The 24,142-nt window shown below is 46.4% G+C and overlaps 1 protein-coding gene and 1 long non-coding RNA gene across 11 annotated transcripts; one reads left to right on the top strand and one right to left on the bottom strand.

Annotated features, from left to right (window-relative positions):
- The first annotated feature begins 826 nt into the window (after nucleotides 1-826).
- On the top strand, nucleotides 827-14,266 carry IDNK (IDNK gluconokinase). 10 transcript variants are annotated; one of them, XM_040450313.1, is made up of 5 exons: nucleotides 827-996; nucleotides 6,368-6,398; nucleotides 6,861-6,947; nucleotides 11,625-11,668; nucleotides 13,533-14,266. In XM_040450313.1, the coding sequence occupies exons 1-5, from the start codon at nucleotides 947-949 to the stop codon at nucleotides 13,876-13,878; spliced, it is 558 nt and encodes a 185-aa protein (XP_040306247.1). In that variant the 5' UTR covers nucleotides 827-946; the 3' UTR covers nucleotides 13,879-14,266. The 10 variants fall into 10 exon arrangements, with proteins under 10 accessions (XP_040306247.1, XP_040306248.1, XP_040306254.1 ...); XM_040450320.1 differs by having other exon boundaries at nucleotides 830-959; nucleotides 6,865-6,947; XM_040450316.1 differs by having other exon boundaries at nucleotides 830-959.
- Nucleotides 14,267-20,930: 6,664 nt separating this feature from the next.
- LOC121014232 (uncharacterized) lies at nucleotides 20,931-23,140 on the bottom strand. Its single transcript, XR_005783120.1, has 2 exons — nucleotides 22,383-23,140; nucleotides 20,931-22,146 (listed from the first exon to the last, which is right to left on the bottom strand). It is a non-coding gene; the product is annotated as an uncharacterized LOC121014232 (long non-coding RNA).
- Nucleotides 23,141-24,142: the final 1,002 nt, after the last annotated feature.

Genomic DNA, 24,142 nt, shown 5'->3' with positions numbered 1-24,142 from the left:
TTTCTTCTAACAGCTTTTGGAGTTTTAGCTTTTACATTTAAGTCTCTGATCTATTTTGAGTAAATTTTGTATATGGTTGAGGTAGGGGTTCAACTTCATTCTTATTCATGTGGATATCCAGTTGTCCCAGCATCATTTGTTGAGAAGACTATTCTTTCCACATTGCATTGTCCTGGCACCCTTGCTAGAAATCAGTTTCCATTGAGTATATGGATTTATTCCTAGACTGTCAGATCTAGTCCACTGGTCTATATGAGTATCCTTACGCCAGTACCACATTGGTTTTTATGAGTATATAGCTATAGCATGTTTTGTAAATGGAAAGTGTGAATTCTCCAACTTTGTTCTTTTCAAGATTGTTTCTATCTATATCCTTTGAGTGTCCATATGAATTTTAGGATCAGGTTATCAATTTCTGCAAGAAGTCAGCTGGGATTTTGATGGAGATGCGCTGAATTGGTAGATCAATTTGGGGAGTACTGCCATCTCAAAAATATGACATCTTCAAAACCATGAAAAGGAGGTGCCTCCTCTCCAAGTCTCGATTTCTTCATCTATACAACGCCTATCCAGGAACACCCACTCTAGCTAAGTAGGAATGAAACAAAGTTAGTGCAGGGCTATCGAAACACTCATTAGATAAGCGCTCTATGTCAGCTTTATTGTTTCGAGGAGGCGGAGCCATGCGGCGGGGGCGGGGCGGGGCGGGGCGGGGCAAGGCAGAGCCACTTGGCGAGGGCGAGGGCGAGGGCAAGGGCGGGGGCGGGGGCGGGGGCAGGGGCGGGGGGGGGGCGGGGCCCCAGAGCCGGGGGGGGGGAGAGGCGGAGCCGTGCGGCGGGGGCGGGGGACAGGGTTCCCCGGCCCGCGGGCCGCTCGGTTCTAAGTGGCCGGGGAGGCAGGGCGGACAGGCCCCGGAAGGCGGCGGGAAGGAGCCGGCATCCGGGTCATGGCCGCGCCGGGTGCGCTGCTGGTGATGGGCGTGAGCGGCTCGGGGAAGTAGGTCCAGGAGGGCAGGGGGCGCGGGGGGCACACTGGAGGAGGCGGCGCGCGCGGCGGAGGCCAGAGCCTGAGTCACCGTGCCGGACCCGCGGGGGACGCAGGCTTCTCGGGAGCCCCCCGCTTCCCTTTGCCGATGAGGAAGCGGAGGCCCGGGGCACCTGCTCCCTCTCCCCACCCTCCAACCTGCCCGCGCCCGGGGGTGGGGGGTGCTGGCCGGGGACCACATCCGAGACCAGGGTTCTCCGCCTATAAATCGAGAGGCTCTTGGCGAAAGCCCTTTGTAAAGAGGCACCTGCTGGGGCGCCACCGCAATGGCTCCTGCAGTCACAAGTGCCCGAGTTTGGGAGCCTCCGGTCAGAACAAGGCCCAAAGCACAGGGACAAACCTCTCCCTACACAGGGTCCCAGTCTCCCACAGATCTTGGTCAGATCTGGAGCAGCAGCTCCCTCCTGAGAGGTGCTGGACTTTTGTGATTGGATTTTAGGAAGAGAATTTCACCTCCTGGTCTGTTTTCTCTGTTCTGTGATCAGCGTTTATCAGCTTAAACTGGAAGGAGTCAGTGTTAATAAGGCGTCACAAAACCCCCAAGGGTTTGCAAGGAGGTACACCGGATGCCACAAAGCCTCTGCCTAGCCCGGTCTGGCCAACGTGGGGACTGTGAGCTAGACTTTGGCTTCCTGATTAGACCAAACTCTACCTTGCTTTTTACCGGAAAAGGCAGCTACAGCAGCATTCCGCCCCAGGCAGCAGAAGACAGATCTTAATCAAGTGAATTATCATAGCTTCAAAGGCCTTATAATACCCTCCTAGAATTTTCTGGACCAGGAACTGCTTGTGTGGTCAAGTATATATTAAAGACTCTTTCTTGCTCCAGGTAGGAAAGTTTAGGTTTTCAAAATTATTGTGGCGTTTTTAGCCTGGTATCCTGAGAAATTAATTTGGGGGTTCTTGAAATAAAATTAAAATAAAACAGGGAGTCAAAGTCCTTAGCTGTTGTATGATTTGAAGAAGAATGTAAGACTGCTTCTGTGGTGTGACGAAGTGGGTGTCTTGAGCCAGAGATCACACAGCTGCCTGGTTGTGTGAGCTTGGGCAATTCATGTACCCCTCTCTGCCTTGGATTAGATTGGGAGGCTGGTGGCTGAACCATCTGACTTATGTGGTTATGATATTCATGCATTCAGTAAATATTTATAGAGCTCAATCCTGACTCTGTGTCACTGATATATATTGAATAGGACAGATAAAATCCCTGCCCTCAAAGAGTTCACATTCTAGTATAGGAAACAGACAGTAACTGAATAAATACATGTGCATAGCATGCCAGCAGTGGTCAGTGGGCCAGGGGAAAATAGACAGTAGAACAAAGAACAGCAGGCAGGACAGTGAGGGAAGGCTCCTCTGAGGCAGTGGTATTTTGCACAAGACCCACAAGAAGTGGGAGACTAAGCCTGATGGACAGCTAGGGAAAGATCATTATAGGCAGGCAGAATGGCAAGCACAAAGCCCAGGAGGCTTGGTTTCTTGGTGGACTACCAGGGAAGCCATTGCATCTGAATGATGGGAGATGAGGTCACAGAAACAACGAAGGTGAAGAGAAGTGATCATATGCTGGAGATATTCTGAAGGTAGAACCAGAAGGATGTGTTGATGGACTGGATGTGGGGTATGAGAGAGGGAGAGAGGTGTTAAGGATGACTTCAAGATTTTTGGCTTGCGTAATTGGAAGGAAGGGGGTTGCTATTGACTGATGGGGAAGCAGTAAGCAGAGCAGGTTTAGGGAAAAATATATCAGGAGCTCAATGTGGGATGTGGTGAACTGCCTATCAGTCATCCAAGTGGATTTGTCAAGTGGTTGATTGGGTATAAAGTCTAGAGTTCAGGAGAAGAACTTTAGAAATAAATGTAGGGATCCTTGGTACACAGATATATTTAAAGACATAGATGTTGAGATCACCAAGGGAGTGAGTAAAGATAAAGATGCTGGCCAAGGCCTGAACCCTGAGCCCTCTGACGGTGATAGACCAAGTAATAAAATGAGATGAGAACTGATTATGTTGATCAATGGATGTAGCGACATTGAGTTCTTTGGTGACTTTTCTGAGCCCCTGATAGGGCCTTGCAGAATTTTAAATTACACTCTATAACATTTACAAGGGAAAAAATGGCTCAAGAAAACAATAGTCTCAAGCCAGAAAGATTGCAGTTAAGCCATTGTTAAAACAAAGTAATGTCAAGTAATAATTTTACTTATTTACTATGTTTATTGCCTCTCTCTCCCCTATCTGGATGTAAGGGATCTGTTTTTTCCTTTTTGTTTACTGACTTATGTGTCTAGAACAATGCCTGGCGTGTAGTAGATGCTTAGTAAATATTTGCTGACCTAATGCATGAATGAACAAATGAATGAACGAACTATTTGAGTAGGCGGCAATGTTAGTTTTGTTTATATGTTAACAGCCTTCGTGAAGCCACCCTCTGCTTCTTTCCAGGTTTCCTTCTGTTGATGACATGAGCTCAGGCCCTCTGAATATCTTTTGCATTTAATCTGTGCCCCCACCTACCACCACTGTCCTACTGGTTTTTGTTTTCAGTCTCCTTAATCCTGATGTACACCAACTCACTTGGAGACCTTTGGGTCCCAGCCTGAGTTGTAATGCTTACTCCCGTGAGTCTTAGCTCTGAGCTGAGCACTGTGACTTATTCCTGCTGGGGAGTCCCTGTCCCTGACCGCTTTGAGTCCAGCTGTTCTCTGGTTTAGGTTTGGATAGAGCAGTAGACAGTAGACTTTTCCTTTTCCTTCTATCTCCTCCCTACCAGTCTACACCCAAAGCTAGTTAGCTCTTCTTTTAAATTGTGAGTGGTGGCTGACGTGTTCATTCCTGGCTAATCTTAGTCCTAAGTGTGACTTCCGTTATGCACAGCTCGGGCTTCTCTGGCTGTGGAGTTAGTCGCCAGTAGGCTGCAATGTCACCCTGTGCGGGCTTCAGCACAGTGAACCTAGTGGGACAAGTCCCAGTCCTCATCAATCCTTTGGTTACATCGGGGAGCAGGTCTCAGTTGGGCACACATGTATCTCTAACACCTCCCTGATACCTTCGTAACAAAAGAGAGACAGAACCCTGGGATCCAGCTAGAATGTGAGCAGGGTCTTATTTTAATTGTATACATCTTTTTGATTACCTTCCATTTAAGGCAAGTAATGATGGCTTCTGGTAGGAAGGAAAAAAGTTTCCTTCTTTAACACATTCACTTAACTTTAAAAAATGAAGCAATTAAATTAAAAAAAACATCAAGTAGGGGTACCTGGCTGGTTCAGTCCAAAGAGCATACAACTCTTGACCCTAGGGTCATGAGTTGAAGCCCCATGTTGTGTTGTGGAGATTACTTAAATAAACAAAACTTTAAACAAACCAAGTAAATAACTGTAGACAAGGGATGCAAAACTTCGGAGGGAGGGCATGAGGACACAGTAGGAGGATAAAATCAAAATTCTGAAGGTGGTCCTACAATGACTGGCATTTGGGCAGCGGATTAGAAATTGAGGGCAAGAAGGGACTTGAGTTATCATGAACTGTCTGCCAGCCTGCACCCTGACCCCAGGGCGCTAGACCACAAGCCTCAGGGTGGCTGGGAGCACATGGCAGTGCGCCAACCATATCCTGGGGACTAGTAGGTGCTCAGTAAGCACTGGCTGAATGAAATGAGTAGTGAGTGGGTAAACGTAGCTCAGTTCCCGTTTTGCAGGTGATGAAAAGGGTTTGGAGGCCAACTTGCACAGAAGCATATGGCTATTTAGTGGCCAGAGGGAGACGGTGGCCAGACATTAGGTGCTGAGACCCAAGCCATTCTCACCAAGAGTGCTGCCTGGTAGGGTTCTAGCGGGGCCTATTCAGATGCGCTGCACAGAGGACATTTCCCTCCAGGGTTGAATGAGTACTGGTGATTCTCATCCCAAATTTTAAGAGTGTGTCTCTGTTAACCCCCAGACAAGGTGTTAATGCTTTTATGAGCTCCTTGAACCTTGTCCTGGGAGGTTGAAACCCTGCCCCACACCCACCCCCCATCAGACCCCTCCTTCCAATATCCTCAGTAGAATCTTATCTTTATTCAGTACTTTTTCTCAAAATATAATTATCTATAGAACAGGGACCAAAAAGCTTCAGAAAGAACTTCAGTTTAATGAGATCTTACATACAGTAAAACCTTGGTTGTGAGCATAATTCGTTCCAGAAACATGCTTATAATCCAAAGCACTTGTATATCAAAGCAAATTTCTAGAACAATTGGTTCAGTTGTGATCATGTGATAGTTAGCATCATGTACTACTAGGATTGCACAAGATATCGCAGGTTTATCAAGTTAAAATTTATTAGAAATGTTTGCTCGCCTTGCGGAACACTCGCAGAGCAATTTACTCATAACCCAAGGTTTTACTGTATTGCCTTTTGGAAAAGAAAATTAGTGGTAATCAGTAATTATGTCATTTAAAGTTTTTTTTTTAATTTAACATTTATTCATTTTTGAGAGACAGAGACAGAGTGTGAACGGGGGAGGGGCAGAGAGAGGGGAAGACAGAACCCAAAGCAGGATCCAGGCTCTGAGCTATCAGCACAGAGCCCGACGTGGGGCCCAAACTCATGAACTGTGAGATGGTGACCTGAGCCGAAGTCAGACGCTCAATGGACTGAGCCACCCAGGCACCCCAATTTTTAAAAAAGGGTGTTTTTTTATGTTTATTTATTTTTGAGAGAGAGAGAGACAGAGACAGAGACAGAGACAGAGAGACAGAGCACAAGCAGGGGAGGGGCAGAGAAAAAGGGAGACACAGAATCAGAAGCAGGGTCCAGACTCTGAGTTGTCAGCACAGAGCCCAACGCGGGGCTTGAACTCACAAACCATGAGATCATGACCTGAGCCAAAGTTGGATGCATAATCAACTGAGCCACCCAGGCGCCACCCCCCACCCAATATTTTTTTAAGTTTATTTATCTATCTTGAGAGAGAAAGAGAGCACAAGCGGGGAGGGGAAGAGAATCCCAAGCAGGTTCTGTACTGTCTGCATGGATCCCAATGTGGGACTTGAACTAATGAACCATGAGATCATGACCTGAGCCAAAGTCAAGAGCCAGATGTTTGACTGAGCCACCCCAGTGCCCCAATTATGTCATTTAAATTCCTGGAGGAAACTAATGTCATGCTCTAGACTCCAGGGTCAAGAACATTACTGTCACTGCTTCAGTATCATAAAGTTAGTGGGTTTCAACACAGCGGGGCAGCTGCCTGTGTCCCAGGGCACCCCTGCATGGTGGGAGGCACATGAGGGTTGGGAAGGGCAGTCACCTGAACCTCTGTGTCCTCTCCACAGATCTACCGTGGGCTCCCTGTTGGCATCCGAGGTAACCTGTTCTGATGCCTCCCCATTTCCGGCCCCGTTGTGCTGTCTCTTTGCTTCTCTCCCTTATGCGCCCTTTCTTCTGGCCTGTTGGGGTTTGTCAAACAAACCATGGGCATGGCTTGTGAAACCCAATGGAGCAATTTTGTTTTTCTCTATGGTGATCACCAATAGTGATGAATGAAAGAAAGCAGCAGCCCTGGGAGCTGGGATAGTGACATGGCATCAGGGCCTCCCTGCTTCTTCCCTCCCCCCCACCCCAGGGGTGGGGAGCAGAAGGTGGAGGGGAGGCCGGTGGGGCGGGGGGTGGGGGGGGGGGGGGGGGGGGGGGGGGAAGGGTGGTCCTTGGGCTGCTGGTGAGGAAAAGGGTGCAGGCTCATTTCCACACCTGCCGGGCGGTATTAGTGATGGTTGTCACATGGGCCACACTGCCTGCCACACACACTGTTTCACTTTGTTCTTAAAGTTAGGTTGGAAATTCTACGATGCAGATGACTATCACCCGGAGGAAAATCGAATGAAGATGGAAAAAGGGATCCCGCTGAATGACCAGGTAATGTTTGCCATCTGTTTCCAACACAGATGCTCCGGTCAGGGGCCAGGGGTGGAGATCTCGCAGCACCTGGTGTGGGAGAGTTCCTGCATGAGGGGACCCGCGCACAGTGCTCCAAAGCCAGGCACACGGGAGTCCTGCATGTGTCAGCTTTGGCCCTGAACTTCTCTCTGAACGCAGAGTCAGGACGATACCACCCTGCCAGGACACTTTGTTGCAGGCTTTTAATCTGCAGATTACATTCCTGAGAGGGCAGAGGCCCTCCTGTGCCCCAGACCTGTGCCTTCATCCTCTCTCCCCAGGGTCACCGTCACCAGACTCTTATCTACCCTAAAGCCAGAGTGATCAGTACAGATCCAAATCCAGCCCTTTGGAAGTTTCCCACCCATCTCAGGGCCAAAACCTAAAGGCCTCAATATATGCCCCACTCCTGTGGGAGTGTGCCCACCCTCCCTCTCTCCACCAGAGCCACCTTGGCCCCTTTCTTCTTTTTTTTTTTTTTTTAATGTTTATTTCTTTCTTTTGAGAGAGAGCATGAGTGGGGGAGAGGAGCAGAGAGAGAGGGAGATAGAAACTCAAGCAGGCTCCTTGCTCAGCTCAGAGCCCGAGGTGGGGCTTGAACTCACAAACCCGGGAGATCATGACCTGAGCCGAAACCACCTGAGCCAGCCAGGCGCCCCAACCCTGGCCCCTTTCAGTCACTTCTACTGCTACGCTCTTGCCCGCAGGGCCCTTGTATCTGCAGTTCCCACTGTCTGGAATGCACTGCTGTCCCCTCTTCTGTTAACCCTGCTCATATTCACAGCTCCGCTCCCATGCCACCTCTTCAGGGAAGCTCTCCTGGACCTACTAAGGGCAGACCTCCTGTAATACAAACTCTTGCAACACCACAGCCCCCACTGCCCTGGTCCCATTTGCAACTTGGCATTTGATGGTGTGAGAACTTGATTAATATTTCTCTCTACAACTAGATTTTCCTTCTGAAAGGGCAAGGACTGTGGCCTGTTAACCATTATAAACCCCCAAGGCCAGACACACAATAAATGTCAGAAAATACTTGTGGCACAGTTGTAAGTGAACAAATGAAGGAGAGAAGGAATGAATGAATAGTAACCTCATTCCTTTATGCACTGTCACGAGACCACTTCCTAAGGGTCCCTCTCAAAGCAGACGTACTAACTGTGGACTCACTGGTATAACCAGCTGTAGCCCAGGTGATATGTGAGGGCCAGGTCCCCTCAGCAGCTGAGAGCAGGGCCCCCTGCCAGGCTCACAGGGCAGGTGTGTCCAAAGGGCGGGAACAGAGTGGAACTGGCCAAAGACCGACACCGACATTTTCACTTTCAGTGACCTTGGCCCCAGCATGCTGCCACTATCTCACTGTCTGCCCATTGTCCCGCCTTGCGGGACACTCTCTGTTTCAGGGAGTGTGGCTTGAGTTGGCAAAGATTCAAACTTGGAACCATCAAAGTGAAACTTGTGGAGCGCCTGAGTGGCTCAGTCGGTTGAGCATCCGACTTCAGCCCAGGTCATGATGCCACACTTCGTGGGTTCGAGCCCCGTGTCAGGCTCTGTGCTGACATCTCGGAGCCTGGAGCCTGTTTCAGGTTCTGTGTCTCCCTCTCTCTCTCTGCCCCTCCCCTGCTTGCACTCTGTCTCCCAAAAATAAATAAATATTTTTAAAAAATTTTTAATGAGACTTGCAACATTTGACTTGAGAAGACAGGAGGAGGGAACCATAAAAGAGATTCAGAGTCACAATGGAAGCATAATAATGGCATGACACTAGAGATGATGGACACAGTGCAGACGACCTGTCTCCACCACTCAGCTTGTGTGGCCTTTGGCAAGTGGCTCAGTCTCTCTGTGCCTCATTTTCCTCCTGTGAAGTAGGGATGGTAAACAGGACCCATTTCATTGGGTTCTTGGGAGGATTAAATGAGGTAATACTAAAAAAAAATAGTCACAGTGAAGTGCACAAAGCATTCAGTAAGTTATCACTTACTTATTGTTGCTAATCTATCTACACAGTCTTGTAGGTATAACACAGACCATTTCTACAGTGTGTAAAATGGGACTGCGCCAGCATTATTTTTCTCCTTGGTGAGTGCAAGTAAAAGTTAAGCTAAAGAACGAAGTAAAACAACCCAAATGGATGGATTCTAAAATGGCACTTAAAGAGCCTCTCTCTCGTCCACAAGTGAGGCTTTTAGGTGGGCAGTGTGGGTGGGGGGAGGGACTAGCATTCAGAAGAGTTTATTGTACAGAAGAAAAGGTTATGAGTTCCTGGACGAAACATAATGACTTGCTAAATATATTGAGAAGAAACCATACAAGTTGGCCAGACTTTAGACTTTCTGTCAGGGAGAGAAAGAGCTAGAACAGCAGATGGTTTACATTTTTAACGACAGCCCAGCCAAGAATGAAGGTGTAGGTCAGAGCTGGGCTGGCACCAGTGGCCCCTCCTGGTCACCTAGCAACCAGCCCCGCCCCTGAGATACCGAGATGAGGATCAAGTGGAAAGTTGGGGCAGAGGTTCAGGTTCCTCTGGGGAAGAGTCTCAGGAAGGCTTGGTTTTGTGCTTGGAGGGCTGAGGTTTGAGTTGAAAGAACCTGAGTCAAATATTCCAAGGGCTCCATAAGGCTATTTAGATGTAAATTAATACGAAATAAAATGTGAACTCCAGTTCTTGGATTACACTGCCACATTTCAAGTGTTCAATAGCCACATGTGGCCAGTGCCTACCACCCAGACAGCACAGAGAACACTTCGATCATGACAGAAAGCTCTAGTGGACAGTGCTGGTCTAGAGAGAGATATGCCACCCAGGCTGTGATAGGATGTTAGTAGGAGAGTGATGGTGAAGTATTTGCAAGCACTCAGTCTTCTCTATGTGCCAGGCCCATGCTGTCCTGGCAGCCCACAGTGACACTTAAGACTTCAAAGTCTGTTGAAGGAGGAATTTTTTTTTTCCCTTGAGAAAGAGAGAGAGCGAGCGCGAGAGGGGTAGGGGCATAGGGCGAGGGAGAGAGAATCCCAAACAGGCTTCACACCCAGCGCTGAGTGCAACATAGGGCTGGAACTCACAACCATGAGATTATGACCTGAGCCGAAATGAAGACGTGCCCCAAACGAGGGTTTTTTTGAGAAAAAATTTCCTGATTATAAATGTAATATTTGCCCTGTATAGAAATTTGGGGGGCACCTCGGTGGCTCTGCCGGTTCAGCATCTGACTCTTGATTTTGGCAGATTTTGGCAGAGGTCATGATCTCATGGTTCGTGGGATAAAGCCCTGAGTCAGGAGCCATACTGACAGCACGGAACTGCTTGGGATTCTCTCTCTCCCTCTCTCTCTGTCCCCCTGACTCCCCACATCATGCTTACTCTCTCTCCCTCAAAATAAATATATTTTTTAAAAGAGTAGGGATGAAAAGAGGGCTGTGAACAAACCGATGTTAGTAAATTTGAAGGCTTAGATAAAATTAGACTGTTTCATAGAAAAATATAAATTACTGTGGGAAAATGGGCTTGAAGGGCAGTGATCTGGTGGCAGAGACTATTCTTTTTCTTCCCAAATGGAAACATGATCTTACTGATGCTGCATTTGGCTTAAGTATCAAGAGGGTCCTGGGGCACCTGGGTGGCTCAGTCAGTTGAACATCCAACTCTTCATTTCAGCTCAGGTCATGATCTCACGGTTGTGAGACTGAGTGCTGCGTTGGGCTCCACGCTGAGTGCAGAGCCTGTTTGGGAGTCTCTCTTTCTCTCCTTTTCCCTCTGCCCCTCCCTCGCTCTTACATAGGCACCCTCTCAAAAAAAAAAAAAAAAAAAAAAAAAAAGAGAGAAAGAAAAAGAAAAAGAAAAAAAATCAGGAGGGTCCAGAGATCTAATTATATGTGTAGTCTCTTCCTGCCATTTCAAATACCGAAACTGAATCAAGAATAGAAAACCTGGGGTGCCTTGGGTGGCTCATTCGGTTAAGCAACTGACTCTTGATTTTGACTCAGGTCATGATCTCAAGGTCTTGAGATCAAGCCCCACACTGGGCTCTGTACTGAGGGAGCACTGAGCCTGCTTAAGATTCTCTCTCTCTCCTCCCCTCCCCCAGTCATGTGTACATGTGTGCTCTCTCTCAAAAAGAAAGAAAGAATAGAAAACCTGAATATAACACAATGCTCATTAAAAAAGTTGAATCTGTAATCAGAGATCTCCTCTCAAAAAAAAGGCCCAGGGCCCAGATGCTTTTTCAGATGAGTTTTGGTCAGCTTGGACCACTGTAAGAAAATACCACCAACTGGAGTCTTAAACAAAAGACATTTAGTTCCCACAGTTCTGGAGGCTGGAAGTCCAAGATCAAGATGCTGGCATGATCAGGCTCTTGGTGAGGGCCCTCTTCCTGGCTTGCAGGTGCAGGGGGGTATGAGGGGTTGTGGCACAGAAGAGAGAGAGTACACATTAGCTCCCTAGTCTCTTCTTCAATGAGCACTAATCCCATCATAATGTTGCTGTGTGGAACCACCCAGTGACTTGACCCCACACCACAGCCTTGCATGTGGCTTACTTCTCAAAACCACTAAGTTCTCTCTGGACTTTAACACTGATGATCACCATTAACTATGTTTCTGTACAAATAAACAGTACCTGGAAAAGTCACTTTGTGTCTGCTTTAATTTCAGGACAGGATTCCATGGCTCTGCAAGTTACATGACATCTTACTAAGGTAAGAGAGCATCAGGCCTTAAAGAAAACTCATCAGAAGGTAGAGGGGGGAAAATACACTCTTGAAATCACTACTGACTGATAATAAAGGATCCCAGTAATGGAGTGCACTTCTGTCAAGTAACCAACAATGATTTTAATCAACCAGAGACATATAATTTAGTTGGGTTCTAGAGACAGCTTCTAGACAGTTCCACAATTATCTAGGAATCTTGGCAGCCACTTGGCTTCCATAAACCCATTTCTTCATTTGAAAATGGGGATAAATATAGTTCCTACTCACAGATTATTGTGAGAATTGAAATGAGGCATGGGTGGCACTTAGAACAGTCTCTAAAAACGCAGGAAGTGCTCACAAGGGGGTAAGCAGTGCTACCACTGTTACAGCCACATCACCACCATTTCAAGCTGTGGCCAAGCAGGGAAAACCTAGGGTCATTTGTAAGTCAACAGATAATTGTTCACCAGGATTGGAGGCCTAAATCGTCCTGCTCTATATCATGCTTCGCAGCAAACGAGGTCCCCTCCACTCATCCGTGGACCTGGCCCCTGGGAATCCTGGTTGGGATGTAGAGGAGAAAGAAAAGGCAAGAAATGGCTTATAAATCTTGCTTTCTAAAATGAGGACGAAATTTCCTATTTTACAAACCTAAATCATCTGCCCCATATGCAATTAGAATATACTTAAGATGAAAAATTCAGTTTACTTTTTCACACCGCACTGACGTAGCTGGCAAACCCTGTCTTGCATGGGCTTATTAGAGTTTAGGAGTTTAGGGATTCAGAGTTTGAGAACTCCCACCACTTGGGTCTCTATAACATAAATAGACTCGTCAGAGATCGAATACACTGACCTGTGATGTACACAGAAATGGAAGATCCTCAGGAGAGCAGAGATCAGATATCCAGACCCAGAAAAGACAAGCTCCTACCCACGGCTTGTGGGTGGGAAGAGCCAGAAGGCTCAGATAGGAGTTCATATAAGTTCGTTGCTGATGATACACTCCATCCACTGGGTCTCAAGTGTCACTGGCCATAGAGCGAAAGCAGACCTCTTCAGAATTCTCAGTTGGGAAGCAAACATTCTAAGTGCCCAAGCCGGGGTTTACCCTTCACCTCTACTTGAGTCCCTTCCCAGCCCAAAAATGACTGCCTCTCCTGACCACAGACAGGGGCACACTGCAGCTGGGTGGACATGGGGCTCACTTACTTGTGCAGTCTCCGAGCACACCGGCTTTCCCTCTTTGGTGCTTGTCACTCTGCCTCTATTTCTGGCTCAGATTTTTTTCTTAGCACATCCCTGGAAGCTTCTCATATCCTGCTCACCTTGACCACATACAGTCTGATACTCCCTTTTCTCCTTTCTCCAGCTCTGTACTGGTAACTTTACCAGACTCTTCCAGCATATTGTAGAGCAGGGATGGGGAGGAGCCAGCTGTGAACTTCAAGTCACTGTGAACACCTGTGGAGAACCGAGGTGTGTGTGGTACCGATACCCACCGGCAGCCACCATGTCCACATGCTGTGGCTGAGCCACATCCTACACTGACACCTACCAAGCACTTCTGTGTACTGGGCACCTTGATAAACTTTTCCTCCCCACACTTCTATGGACAGGTACTCTAAGTAGTCCCATCTAACAGACGATGAACTGATGCTCAGGGAGGTAAACTGCCCAGGATGGCTCAGTTCACTAGTGGAAGATCTTTACCTCAAAGCCGGGACTGCCTGATACTTGACCACCATTTTGTAATGCTTCCCACTGGCCAGAGAAGTTAGGACTGGAGTCCTTAACCTGGAATTGACACCAGTTATTTTAAATGACCTTATTCTTTAGTTAACCACCCCCCCCAACTTTTTAACAGAGATGTAGCCTCCGGACAGCATGTGGTTCTAGCCTGTTCAGCTCTGAAGAAAGTGTACAGAGACATCTTAATACGAGGAAAAGATGGTGGACCTCTGAAGTGTGAGCAGATGCGGAAGGACAAACAGCCAGCTGAGGTGAAGCTCCTCGTGGTCTATCTGAGTGGGTCGTTTGAGGTCATCTCTGGACGCTTACTCAAAAGAAAAGGACATTTTATGCCCCCTGAGTTACTGCAGTCCCAGTTTGATACTCTGGAGCCCCCATCAGATCCAGAAAATTTCATCCAAATCAATGTGGACAAAAATCTTTCGGAGATACTTGCTACAATTATGGGAACTCTAAGATAACATGAAAACTGTTTCAGATCAGTGGTCTGGAACAATCAGGCAGAAATTTCTATCCCAACTCAAACTACGTTCTAGTATCTTTGTCAATACTGTATTCTAAATTCTTGAGGTGAACCAACCATACTGTACTGAGATATGTGTGTTTGGGTACGATTCGAAGAATCTGTGGTACTCTTGGCATTGTGCTCTGGCACACTGGGAGGAGACAGGAGGGAACTTTGAAAGTGAAGCTTCACAGAAATTCAAATATGATCAAATATTTGATCAAATATATAGAGGGAATTCTATAATCAATGCTGTAAATCACGACCTTATTTAGAACATTCTTGATCATGCCTGTATTTGGACAAATAAATGAAACTTGGCTATCCTTGGCATCCCCTGGAAATTGGTCCCAGGAGCAGAAATGTACAAAATTGACCGCTCACCATCAAGTCACATCAGACCATCTGCTAATCCTCTCTCCCAAGATAAATAAAAAGCACATAAGCTTCATGGATATAAAAAGTTGCAAAGGTGGAACTTCGATGGATGAAGCATGGAACTCAGTGCCCCAACTGTCCCCATTCATTTTATGGAGACACCATGAGACCAGGCTGGTGTCAGCCACCTGCTTTTCCACTGCAAAAACCATCAGCAGTGGAGTCTAGGGTGAGGAAGGAACACCAGAGCTGCTGTGGCCAAGAGATGAAATGAACCTTCCCGAAGGTCAGGAATGTGTCAGGAGCAGCTGAGCTAGGTGAGGCTGTGCAGGGTGCATTCTGGGCCCCGGGGAGGGCAGCTGCAATCTGGCCAGCACAGGCTGAGTTTCAGCCTGTCCCCCAGAGACTCCAGAAAGAGGCTCCCTTATCCCTCTATCCTGACCGAGGCCACAGGATCCAGCTACTCTATGGGCCACTGATCAGCTCTGGCCAGAAAGTGAGTTTTGGAAACAGTTATCTAGTTTTTTTCACAAGGGCATGCAGTCTGTCTTGGGAACTACAAGTAGAATATGTGCTTGGCATGCCAGGAGACTGAAAGGGCCCTCCTGGGTAGGCAGACTTTGCTTAAGGAACATGTGAAACCTCAGATCTTCCTCTCTGCCTGGATATGAGAGGCATCTCCTGCCTGACTTCAGTCCTCATTATTCAGGGTCCTTCAAGTCGGCCAGTCAACATGCTCAGGCTGGCTGAGAGTCACCCCTAGTCACAGAGGAAAGACTCAGTCCATTGTACTCAGTGAGCCCACACTGGGTACTGGGATGGGCACTCTGCAGGGTTTGAGGATGCAAAGCTCTGGCTCTCAGGTAGCTTACGTGGGGGTGGAAAGACAGGGCATCTCGTCTCCTCTGGCACCGGCTAGAGTTCTCAGTGAAGGCAGTTGCTCACAAAAAGAAAAGATTTTCAAATATCCTGCTGGACAGTCACAGAGGACCTTGAAAAGCCTGTTTATAATTACAGAGGCACAGAATCTATAAATAAAAATACTTTCGCAGTTGTAACATACCCTGAAATTTGCAAGAACGCCATAAAGGAACAATTGTATTCCTTTTTAGTTTTAATTTTACTTAGAGTCGTCCTTTCAGAAAATCATGGTGGGTTTTTCTGTCATGAATATAACACACCTACATCAATCTGTGTTTGTAATGCTTCATTCACAGTGATCCACCTACAGGCACAAGCATCCAGCTGCTCCACTGTGTTGGTCTAGTGTAACTGTGTCCAAGTGTTACACACTGAAACTCATTAACTGATTACAAGTTACTTTCCCTTTTTCTCATTTAAAGGCATCGTATTTACTATTTGCTAGGTAAGTTCTACTACCAATCAGTTTCACTTCAAAGTGGTAAGTGGGGGGGGGGCATTAGAAAATAGTTGTTCAAAAATAAAAAGGAGCACTGAATCTGGTGGGGATAGGAACCAACCACTGCTCAAATCTTCCCCAAGATGGCCACAGGGATGCCAAGGTATGAGCCAGTACTGCCCTCTGGTGGCACCTCAGGGGGACACCGCAAGCACAGGCCACTCTCCCACCCACAAGAACACCTGTGGCAGCCACGGGTCCTGCCCCTGGCTCCCCACCCAGGCCTGACCACCCTTCTGCTCAGCCTCTACGACCTGGGAAGAGGAGGCAGGTGAGACCTGTCTCAACCTGATTTTCTCAACCCTGCAAATAACCATTTAACCACCTGTCCCACCAGGGAGCAAGCTCAGGTTAAATATTTTCCTCTCCTATAAAACACCGCCCGCCTCGTACAATTGGGAGAACAGACATGCACAGTGCAGAGACCCAAACTGACACCCCAACTGCTCGACAAATGTTGGCTCTTGTTATACTCGTCACCCCTGGGAGTCTGAGGGAGTGTGGCCACAGGACAAACTCTCACTCCTGCTTTTTGGACTGTGGAGGAGCTTGTGAACCCCTGCTAAGTACGAGGATCTTGAGTCTTTGGGCTCTGATAGGTCTCCTTCCAGCCCTCCCCAGCTCTTGAGGCCTGACAGGATTCCAAGATCTGCGCACCAGCTTTGGAATCAGGAGGCCGGAAAGGCTGAGCTCCGGACACAGCACCGCCACACACTGAGTAACCACAGGCAAGACACCACTATGGGTGTCACCTCCAGGTGCCCCAAAGGTCCGGGAACTGATACCTGTCAGGCCAGGCCTCTCTAGAGACTGCTCTGATGAGCAAACTACCTGTCAGTGGATGGGAGTGCAAGAAGGGAGAAATTAAAACAGGGTGACTTGGGGCACCCAGGTGGCTCAGTCGGTTAAGTGTCCGGCTCTGCACTGACAGCATGGAGCCTGCTTGGGATTCTCTCTCCCTCACTCTGCCCCTCTCCCACTCATGCATGCAAATACTCCCGAAAATGAACTTAAATAATAAAACAGGTTGACTTTAAAAACAGCATCAACCAGAGATTTTCATTTTCTGAAACTATGCAAGTTTATTCTCCATTCACTCAATAGCAAATCTGGATGTTCAAAATGATTGAAATTACAAAGTATTAACTATAGTATGGGATTGTGATTGCTTAGGGATTACCAAGGAAGTAGAATCTGATTAGATATCAGCCTACAAGCTATAAGCTGTGTTGGGCCTCAATGCAGGGAGGTGTTTCAACCTTTGCAGAATCTCAGGTGTAAAATGTATAGCCTGGTGCTGATTTCCAGACAATCTTCAATCCCTCCAGTGGAGATTCCCCCCAGCAATCTTAGACGCTGTAGAAACTGAATGTCACTTTTTGGGTTAAGGTTGGAAAATCATGGGCCATCACTCAGGAGGACCCAAGACCTAATGGTGCATATCTAACACATACCTTAACTAAGGATCCAATCAGATGGTGCTGGGGGAAATGTCCCCAAATCATGGCGATGGCAGGACCTGCACACTGAAATGCCCAGAGTGCCTAGCAAAAACAATAGCGGGATATGACAGACATCAGGGAATGGTGAGGACCATGGCACGATGGAAAATGCATGCCTTATCTAAATGCAGCCACTGCTCAGCGCTCCAGGTGATGCAAGAACATACGTGCATTACACAGGCTGGGTCTGCTGCTCCTTAGATAAAGAACACACCTTCAGAACTGGGGGGATCGCAGGAAGAGGTCACAAAAGGACTTACGACTTGGACACATTAGGTGAACTAAGGGAGGATTCAAGGAAGCTGTTTAGGAAGTAGGGGATGACTGGGTACCTTAGTAAGGTGAGAAAATGAACTGAGGCTAAAGCTATCATTCATAAAGAAGTGTATTAGAACAGGGAGATACCTGGTTATTTTTGCAGACTGGACAATGTTCATGTTCTTCTCTGTGTGCAGGCACAATTACAAAATGGGTCTTTTGACTTTGGTCACGGAGCATGTAGGTATTCTGCAAGATTATTCAGCAGGACAGAGACCCCACTTTTAGTAGCAAGTCAGCTCCTGGATGGCAGGCATTGCTTTTCTTCCCTCTAATTGTCAGATCATTGTCACTAAGGTCTTTTAGGCCTAAATTTGAAGTAGCTGAGGACACATTTACCTCTTGAACACAAGCAGAGCTCAGAGGGTTTAACTTGAACTTCTCTTCTTAAGAAGTGAGCATCTGGTAGGCTTTCCATCTTAAGTAAGGGTCAGGTTGCTGTAGTTGGTTATACCCTGAGGTCAGAGGGTTGAGTAACAGGGAACTAGTGGATTAATCTCTCAGGATCTATACCACTTCCTTCTGTAGCTGGGGCTCCTGTGGTTAATCTTGTAAAGACTGCTGAACTGGTTTCTAGGTAGTGGCACCATTTTACATTCCCACCCGCAATCCTACTGATACTTGTTATTTTCTATCTTTGTGATTACAGCCATCCTAGGGGATGTGAAGTGGTACCTCATTAAGGTTTTGATTTGCACTTCCCTAATGATGTTGAATATATTTTCCTGTGCTTATTTGGCCATTTGCTTATTGTCTTTGGAGAAATATCTATTCAAATCCATCGTGCCTTGGGTTGTTTTTCCTCTTTTTATTGTTCTGTAAGAGTTCTGTGTCCTGGATACTAGATTCTTAACAGATACACAATCTGCAAATAGTCTCACCCATTCTCTGGAGTTTGTTTACTTATCAACTTTGAAGTACAAAAGTTAGAGTCTGCTGAAGTCGAACTTATTTTTCATCGGCTGCTTGTGTTTTGGGTGTTGTAGCTAAGAAACCACTGCCTAGTCCAAAGTTATGAAGATTTACACCTGTTTTCTTCTAAGAGCTTTATAGTTTTAGCTCTTACATGTAGGTCTTGGATCCATTTAGTTTTTGTATCAGAGTATGCACAGGATCCCAGGTGATGTACATGCACAATGAAGTTGAGAAGCACTGCCTTCAATTACTAATAAATTCCCATTTCCCTTTAAGTAAGTTGTTCTAACCGTGGCAGCATATTACAGTCACTTCAGCTTTAAAAACTTATGCCCGAGGGGCGCCTGGGTGGCGCAGTCGGTTAAGCGTCCAACTTCAGCCAGGTCACAATCTCGCGGTCCGTGAGTTTGAGCCCCGCGTCGGGCTCTGGGCTGATGGCTCAGAGCCTGGAGCCTGTTTCCGATTCTGTGTCTCCCTCTCTCTCTGCCCCTCCCCCGTTCATGCTCTGTCTCTCTCTGTCCCAAAAATAAATAAATGTTGAAAAAAAAAATTTTAAATAATTAAAAAAAAAAAAAAAAAACTTATGCCCGACATTACCCACAACAGAACAATTCCACTTAGTCTGGAGCAGGCTTATTTTGTCACCTCTACAGTTGCTTCTGATGTGACACCAGGGTTGGAACTGCTTCCTCTTCACAGATTACGGATTTCACCCGCATGCCTTTGCTCGGCTGGTTTGCACCTACTGTCTGCTTTCTATGTGACGTTTGGATTTCCAAAGGTACCACATTAAGACTGGGATTGGTGGTCACAGTGCGTACAGTACACGAGACCGTAAGCTTAGTGTCTGGATGGGACACAAATCACATTTTGATCACTGAAAGATATTGGCCATACTGAGTGGCAGGATATGCAGACAGAGTGGAGGTAGGTATGAGAAGAGAAAATAAAGAACTTCAAGACTGTTGTGAGAAAACCTAAGATCTCAGGTTGGCCAAGAACACGGTCTACAACTAGCTACATTTTAACATCTAGCTGCCATATTCTGTTTGAGGCATTATTTGTCTTTGTTCCTTTTCTTTCTTTTTTCTTGAAAGAGAGGAATGGAAATTGTCAGAACTCTTGTCTTTCCGCTGCAAATCTAGAACCACAGAACCAATTCAAATGGGTCAATGGCCTATACATAAGAGCTAAATTTCTTGGAAGAAAACACAGGAGGAAAATCTTCACGACCCTGGATTTGGCAATGAAGTCTTTTTTTTTTTTTTATTTGTTTTTAAGTTCATTTACTTTGAGAGACAGACAGAGAGCATGGCTTGGGGAGGGGCAGAGAGAAAGGGAGAGAGAATCCCAAGCAGGCTCCACACTGTCAGCGCACAGCTACATGTTGGGCTCGATCTCATGGCAGATCATGACCTTGAGCCAAAATCAAACGTCAGACACTTGATTGAATGAGCCACCCAGGCGCCCCTTGGCAATGGATCCTTAAATATGCCACCACAAGCAAAGTGACAGAAGAAGGAAAAGAAAAGATAAACTGGACTTCACCAAAAATTAAACACCTTTGTGCAAAAGGCATTATCAAGAAAGTGAAAAGACAACCTGCAGAAAAGGGGGAAAATATGTGCAAATCATATCTGAAAAGATTTAATATCCCGAACATATAAAGAACTCCTACAACTCAACAACAAAAAAACAGAATTAAAAAGGGACAAAGGGCTTAAACATTTCTCCACGGACAACATACAAGCGGCCAATAAAAAAGCACAAGAAAAAATACTCATCATTAGTCCTTAGGGAAACGCAAGTCAAAACCACAATGACATACCAATTCACACCAGGAAAATGGCTGTAATTTAAAAACAAACAGAAACAGAAAATACAAGTGCTGGCGAGGATGCAGAGAAAACTGGAACCCATACACTGCTAGTAGGAATGTAAAATGGTGTAGCCACCGTGAAAATAGGCAGTTCCTCAAAGTGAAAACTGAAAATTACTATACATGACCCAGCAATTCCACTCTAGGTATGTATCCAAAAGAACTGAGACTCAAACTGATACTTCTATACCAATGTTACAAGCATTATTTACAATATCCAAATGGTGGAAGTGTCCATCAACAGATGGATGAATAAAGTGTGGCCTGTCCATACAATGGAGTGTTTGTTATTCAGCCACGACAGGGAATGAAGTACTCATACATGCTACAATATGGATAAACCTGGAAAACATATGAAGGGAAAGAAGCCAGACCCAGAAGCCCAAACATATTATGTAATTCCATTTAAATGAAATACCCAGAAGAAGTAAATCCAGATAGAAAACAGACTAGTGGCTGCCAGGGTTGTAGAGAAATGGTTAAGAGACTGCTTAATTAATGGCTATAAGGCTTCCTTTGGGGGAGATGAAGTTCTGTATGATTGTGATGGTTGCACAACACTGTGAATTTACTTAATACCAGTGAACTATACACTCTAATTGCAATGAATTTTATTGCATCTAGATTATCACAATTTTTACCAAACGAAACAAAAAACCCAAACCACAGGCTTTCCCCACAAAGCAGAGCCTGTGTCGCTAACCTTATTACCATGCACTAGGACAGCAGACCAGAAAAGGGGCTCAGTCAAGTGTACACAGTTCTTCTACAGTATTCTACACATAGGCAAGTTACTACTTCTTCCTTGGGAAAGAGTAAGCATTGAAGAAAATTGTGCTCCTCTAACATTTTCCCCCTTCTGGGATCATAGTTATGGTAAATTAAGATAGTTACAAATCCTTTGACATTCTACACATCAAGAAGTGGGGGCCTAGGACCGTTAAATCTGGCCAAGCTAAGAATGACCATTAAAATATGGGAGAAATGACACTAGACCAACTCAGGGCCCAGACCTTTAATAACTGACAGCGTTCATGTCTCTCGAAATACTTGATCTTGAAACCTATCAACCATGTTGTAAAGAAGCACAAATACTCTGTGCAAAGGCCCACATGCACAGGAGATGAGACCCCGACCACACTCCCAGGTGAAAGAACATAGGAATTAAACACCGGTGGCAAGAAGTTGTCCCGAACGTAAATACCCCAGCCCCTGTGCAGTTGCTCCAGCAGCATTCACCAAGTCCTACCCAAACTGTGGGGTAGTTTGTTACAAAGCAGTAGACAACACAGCACAGGGGAAATTCCCTTCCCTCTCAGAGCAGCTTTGGAAAAAGGAAAAAAAAAAGCTAGCTTGAATACACAGAAGTACTTCAGCACTGACCTTTTAAGGAAAACTACTGGGACCTCTAACGTGTGCCTCGCTCTGTTTTAAGCACAGAGTGGCAAGTAAGACACACTGGTGCTGTGGATCTGGGACAGGCTACGTGTCAATCGGGGAATCTGAAATACAACAAATGTTCACAAGTTTAAATTGGAATTACAATCTGAGCGCGTGTTTCATCGCTGTCCAGCTCTGCAAGAAATCTCAACCTCATCCTCTTCCATCACACAAAAGCTGTGGGGCGGGGGGTGCTTTTGTTCACTCCTGAAAGGGCTGGCCACAAAAAAAAATTTCAGAGGGGCTGGAACGTACCACTCCTAAACAAAGGAAGGGAATATGATGGCTGGAGAGACAAAGAAAGCCTTTCCCTCACACTTCAGCCTGTGTAACAAAGGGGTGCGTGCGTGTGTGCTTGCTTATTTATAAAACCTATTCTGGGGGCGCCTGGGTGGCTCAGTCGGTTAAGCTGCCGACTTCGGCTCAGGTCATGATCTCGCGGTCCGTGAGTTCGAGCCCCTCGTCGGGCTCTGTGCTGACAGCTCAGAGCCTGGAGCCTGTTTCAGATTCTGTGTCTCCCTCTCTCTGACCCTCCCCCATTCATGCTCTGTCTCTCTCTGTCTCAAAAATAAATAAACGTTAAAAAAAATTAAAAAAAAAAAAAAAACCTATTCTGGGGATCACAAGCTAGTTAACTCCTTTCTCTTTGTACTTTTTGGTAGAAAACAATTACACCATATTCTCCACCTAAATCAAGCTTTCCCCCACTCCAATCACTTGTACTGGAAGACAAATATGCCGTGGTACTACCCATCTTAAAAGAATACAAAAAGCTAACTTCCTGCACACCACCACCACTCTCCTCGACAGCTGTGCCCCCATTTCTCTGACTCTCTTTACTTCAGAACTCTATGTCTGCTGATACCTCCTTGGTGCACTCTAACCAGAGTTTTACCCTCATCACTCCATAAGACCCTTATCACAGTCCCGAAGGGAGTAGCTCCTAATATTCAAACCAAGACGAGTACGTAAAGCAACACAGTTCATTTACCATCTCCCTCCTTGTGAAAGCGTTCCTTCCTGGCTTTCAGGGCCTCTCAGTTCTACTTTGCTGGTTTCCTCTCATCTCCCTCAACTGGAAAGTAAGAGTAAATGAAGGCTCAATCCTCCCAAAGTGTGTTTATCAACACTCACTCTGCAATTCATCTGGTCAGGATTTCTCAATCTTGGCACTGTAACATTCCGGACCAGATAAATCTTAGTTGAGGGAGCCATCCTATGTACTGCAAAATGTCTAGCTCACAGGACGCCTACAGCAGCCCCAATCGTGATGTCAAAAAAATGTTTCTCCAGGGGTGCCTGGGTGGCTCAGTTGGTTAAGCATCTGACTCTTGAGGTCACGATCTCACATTTTGTGAGACTGAGCCCCATGTTGGTCCCTGTGCTGGCAGTGTGGAGCCTGCCTGGGATTCTGTCTCTCTGCCCCTCTCCTCCTCTCACCAGCTCGTGCGCATGTGCGCTCTCTCAAAATAAATAAATATTTTTTTAAAGAAATGTGTCTCCATGGGGTGTCTGGGTGGCTCAGTCAGTTAAGCGTCCGACTTCAGCTCAGGTCACAATCTCACAGTTCGGGGGTTTGAGCCCCGCGTCGGGCTCTGTGCTGACAGCTCAGAGCCTGGAGCCTGCTTCAGATTCTGTGTCTCCCTCTCTCTGACCCTCCCCCGTTCATGCTCTGTCTCTGTCTCAAAAATAAACATTAAAAAAAAATTTTTTTTTAATTAAAAAAAAAATAAAAGAAATGTGTCTCTAGACATTGCCAAGAGCCCCCTGGAGGGCAAAATCACTTCTAGTTGAGAACCACTGGCCTAGTTCTTTGGCTTTCAATACCAGATATATACACTGGCAGCTACACAACTTGGCCATAGCCTGAACCTCTCGCTTCCAACTGCCTTCCTATTATTTCCACTTATATGTCCTATCAAGTACATCCCACTTAACACATCAAAACAAAACTTCAGATTTATACTCCACCCCATAGATGTCTGTACCTTGTTCACCCTGCTTGACACCTCTCTTGCTCTTAACCTCAGTTTTATTCATCAGTAAATCCAACCTCAAATCTGACTTCTTAATACCCTCCACTGCTACCAACCCAGTCCAAGCCCATGTGATCTCTCGCTCAGATTATTACCTCCTGCTTCCCTGCTTCCACCCTGGTTCCCCTAGCCCATGGTTCTCACCTAAGAACTTGTTAGAAATGCAAATTCTCCTCCAAACCCAGAACCAGTACATCAGAACACCCTGAGGATGGGACACAAAACCTGTGGTATTAAGTCTTCCATATCTGAGGCCACCCCCCTCCCCTCATGTCTCCAATCATATTCCCTACAGCACTGTCTCCCTTGCTCACCTTGCCCAGGTACACAGA

This window comes from Herpailurus yagouaroundi, unplaced genomic scaffold, assembly GCF_014898765.1.
Source record: "Herpailurus yagouaroundi ecotype Mexico unplaced genomic scaffold, PumYag 201, whole genome shotgun sequence".
NCBI lineage: Eukaryota > Metazoa > Chordata > Mammalia > Carnivora > Felidae > Herpailurus > Herpailurus yagouaroundi.
This window is presented reverse-complemented; position numbering and strand designations above follow the sequence as displayed.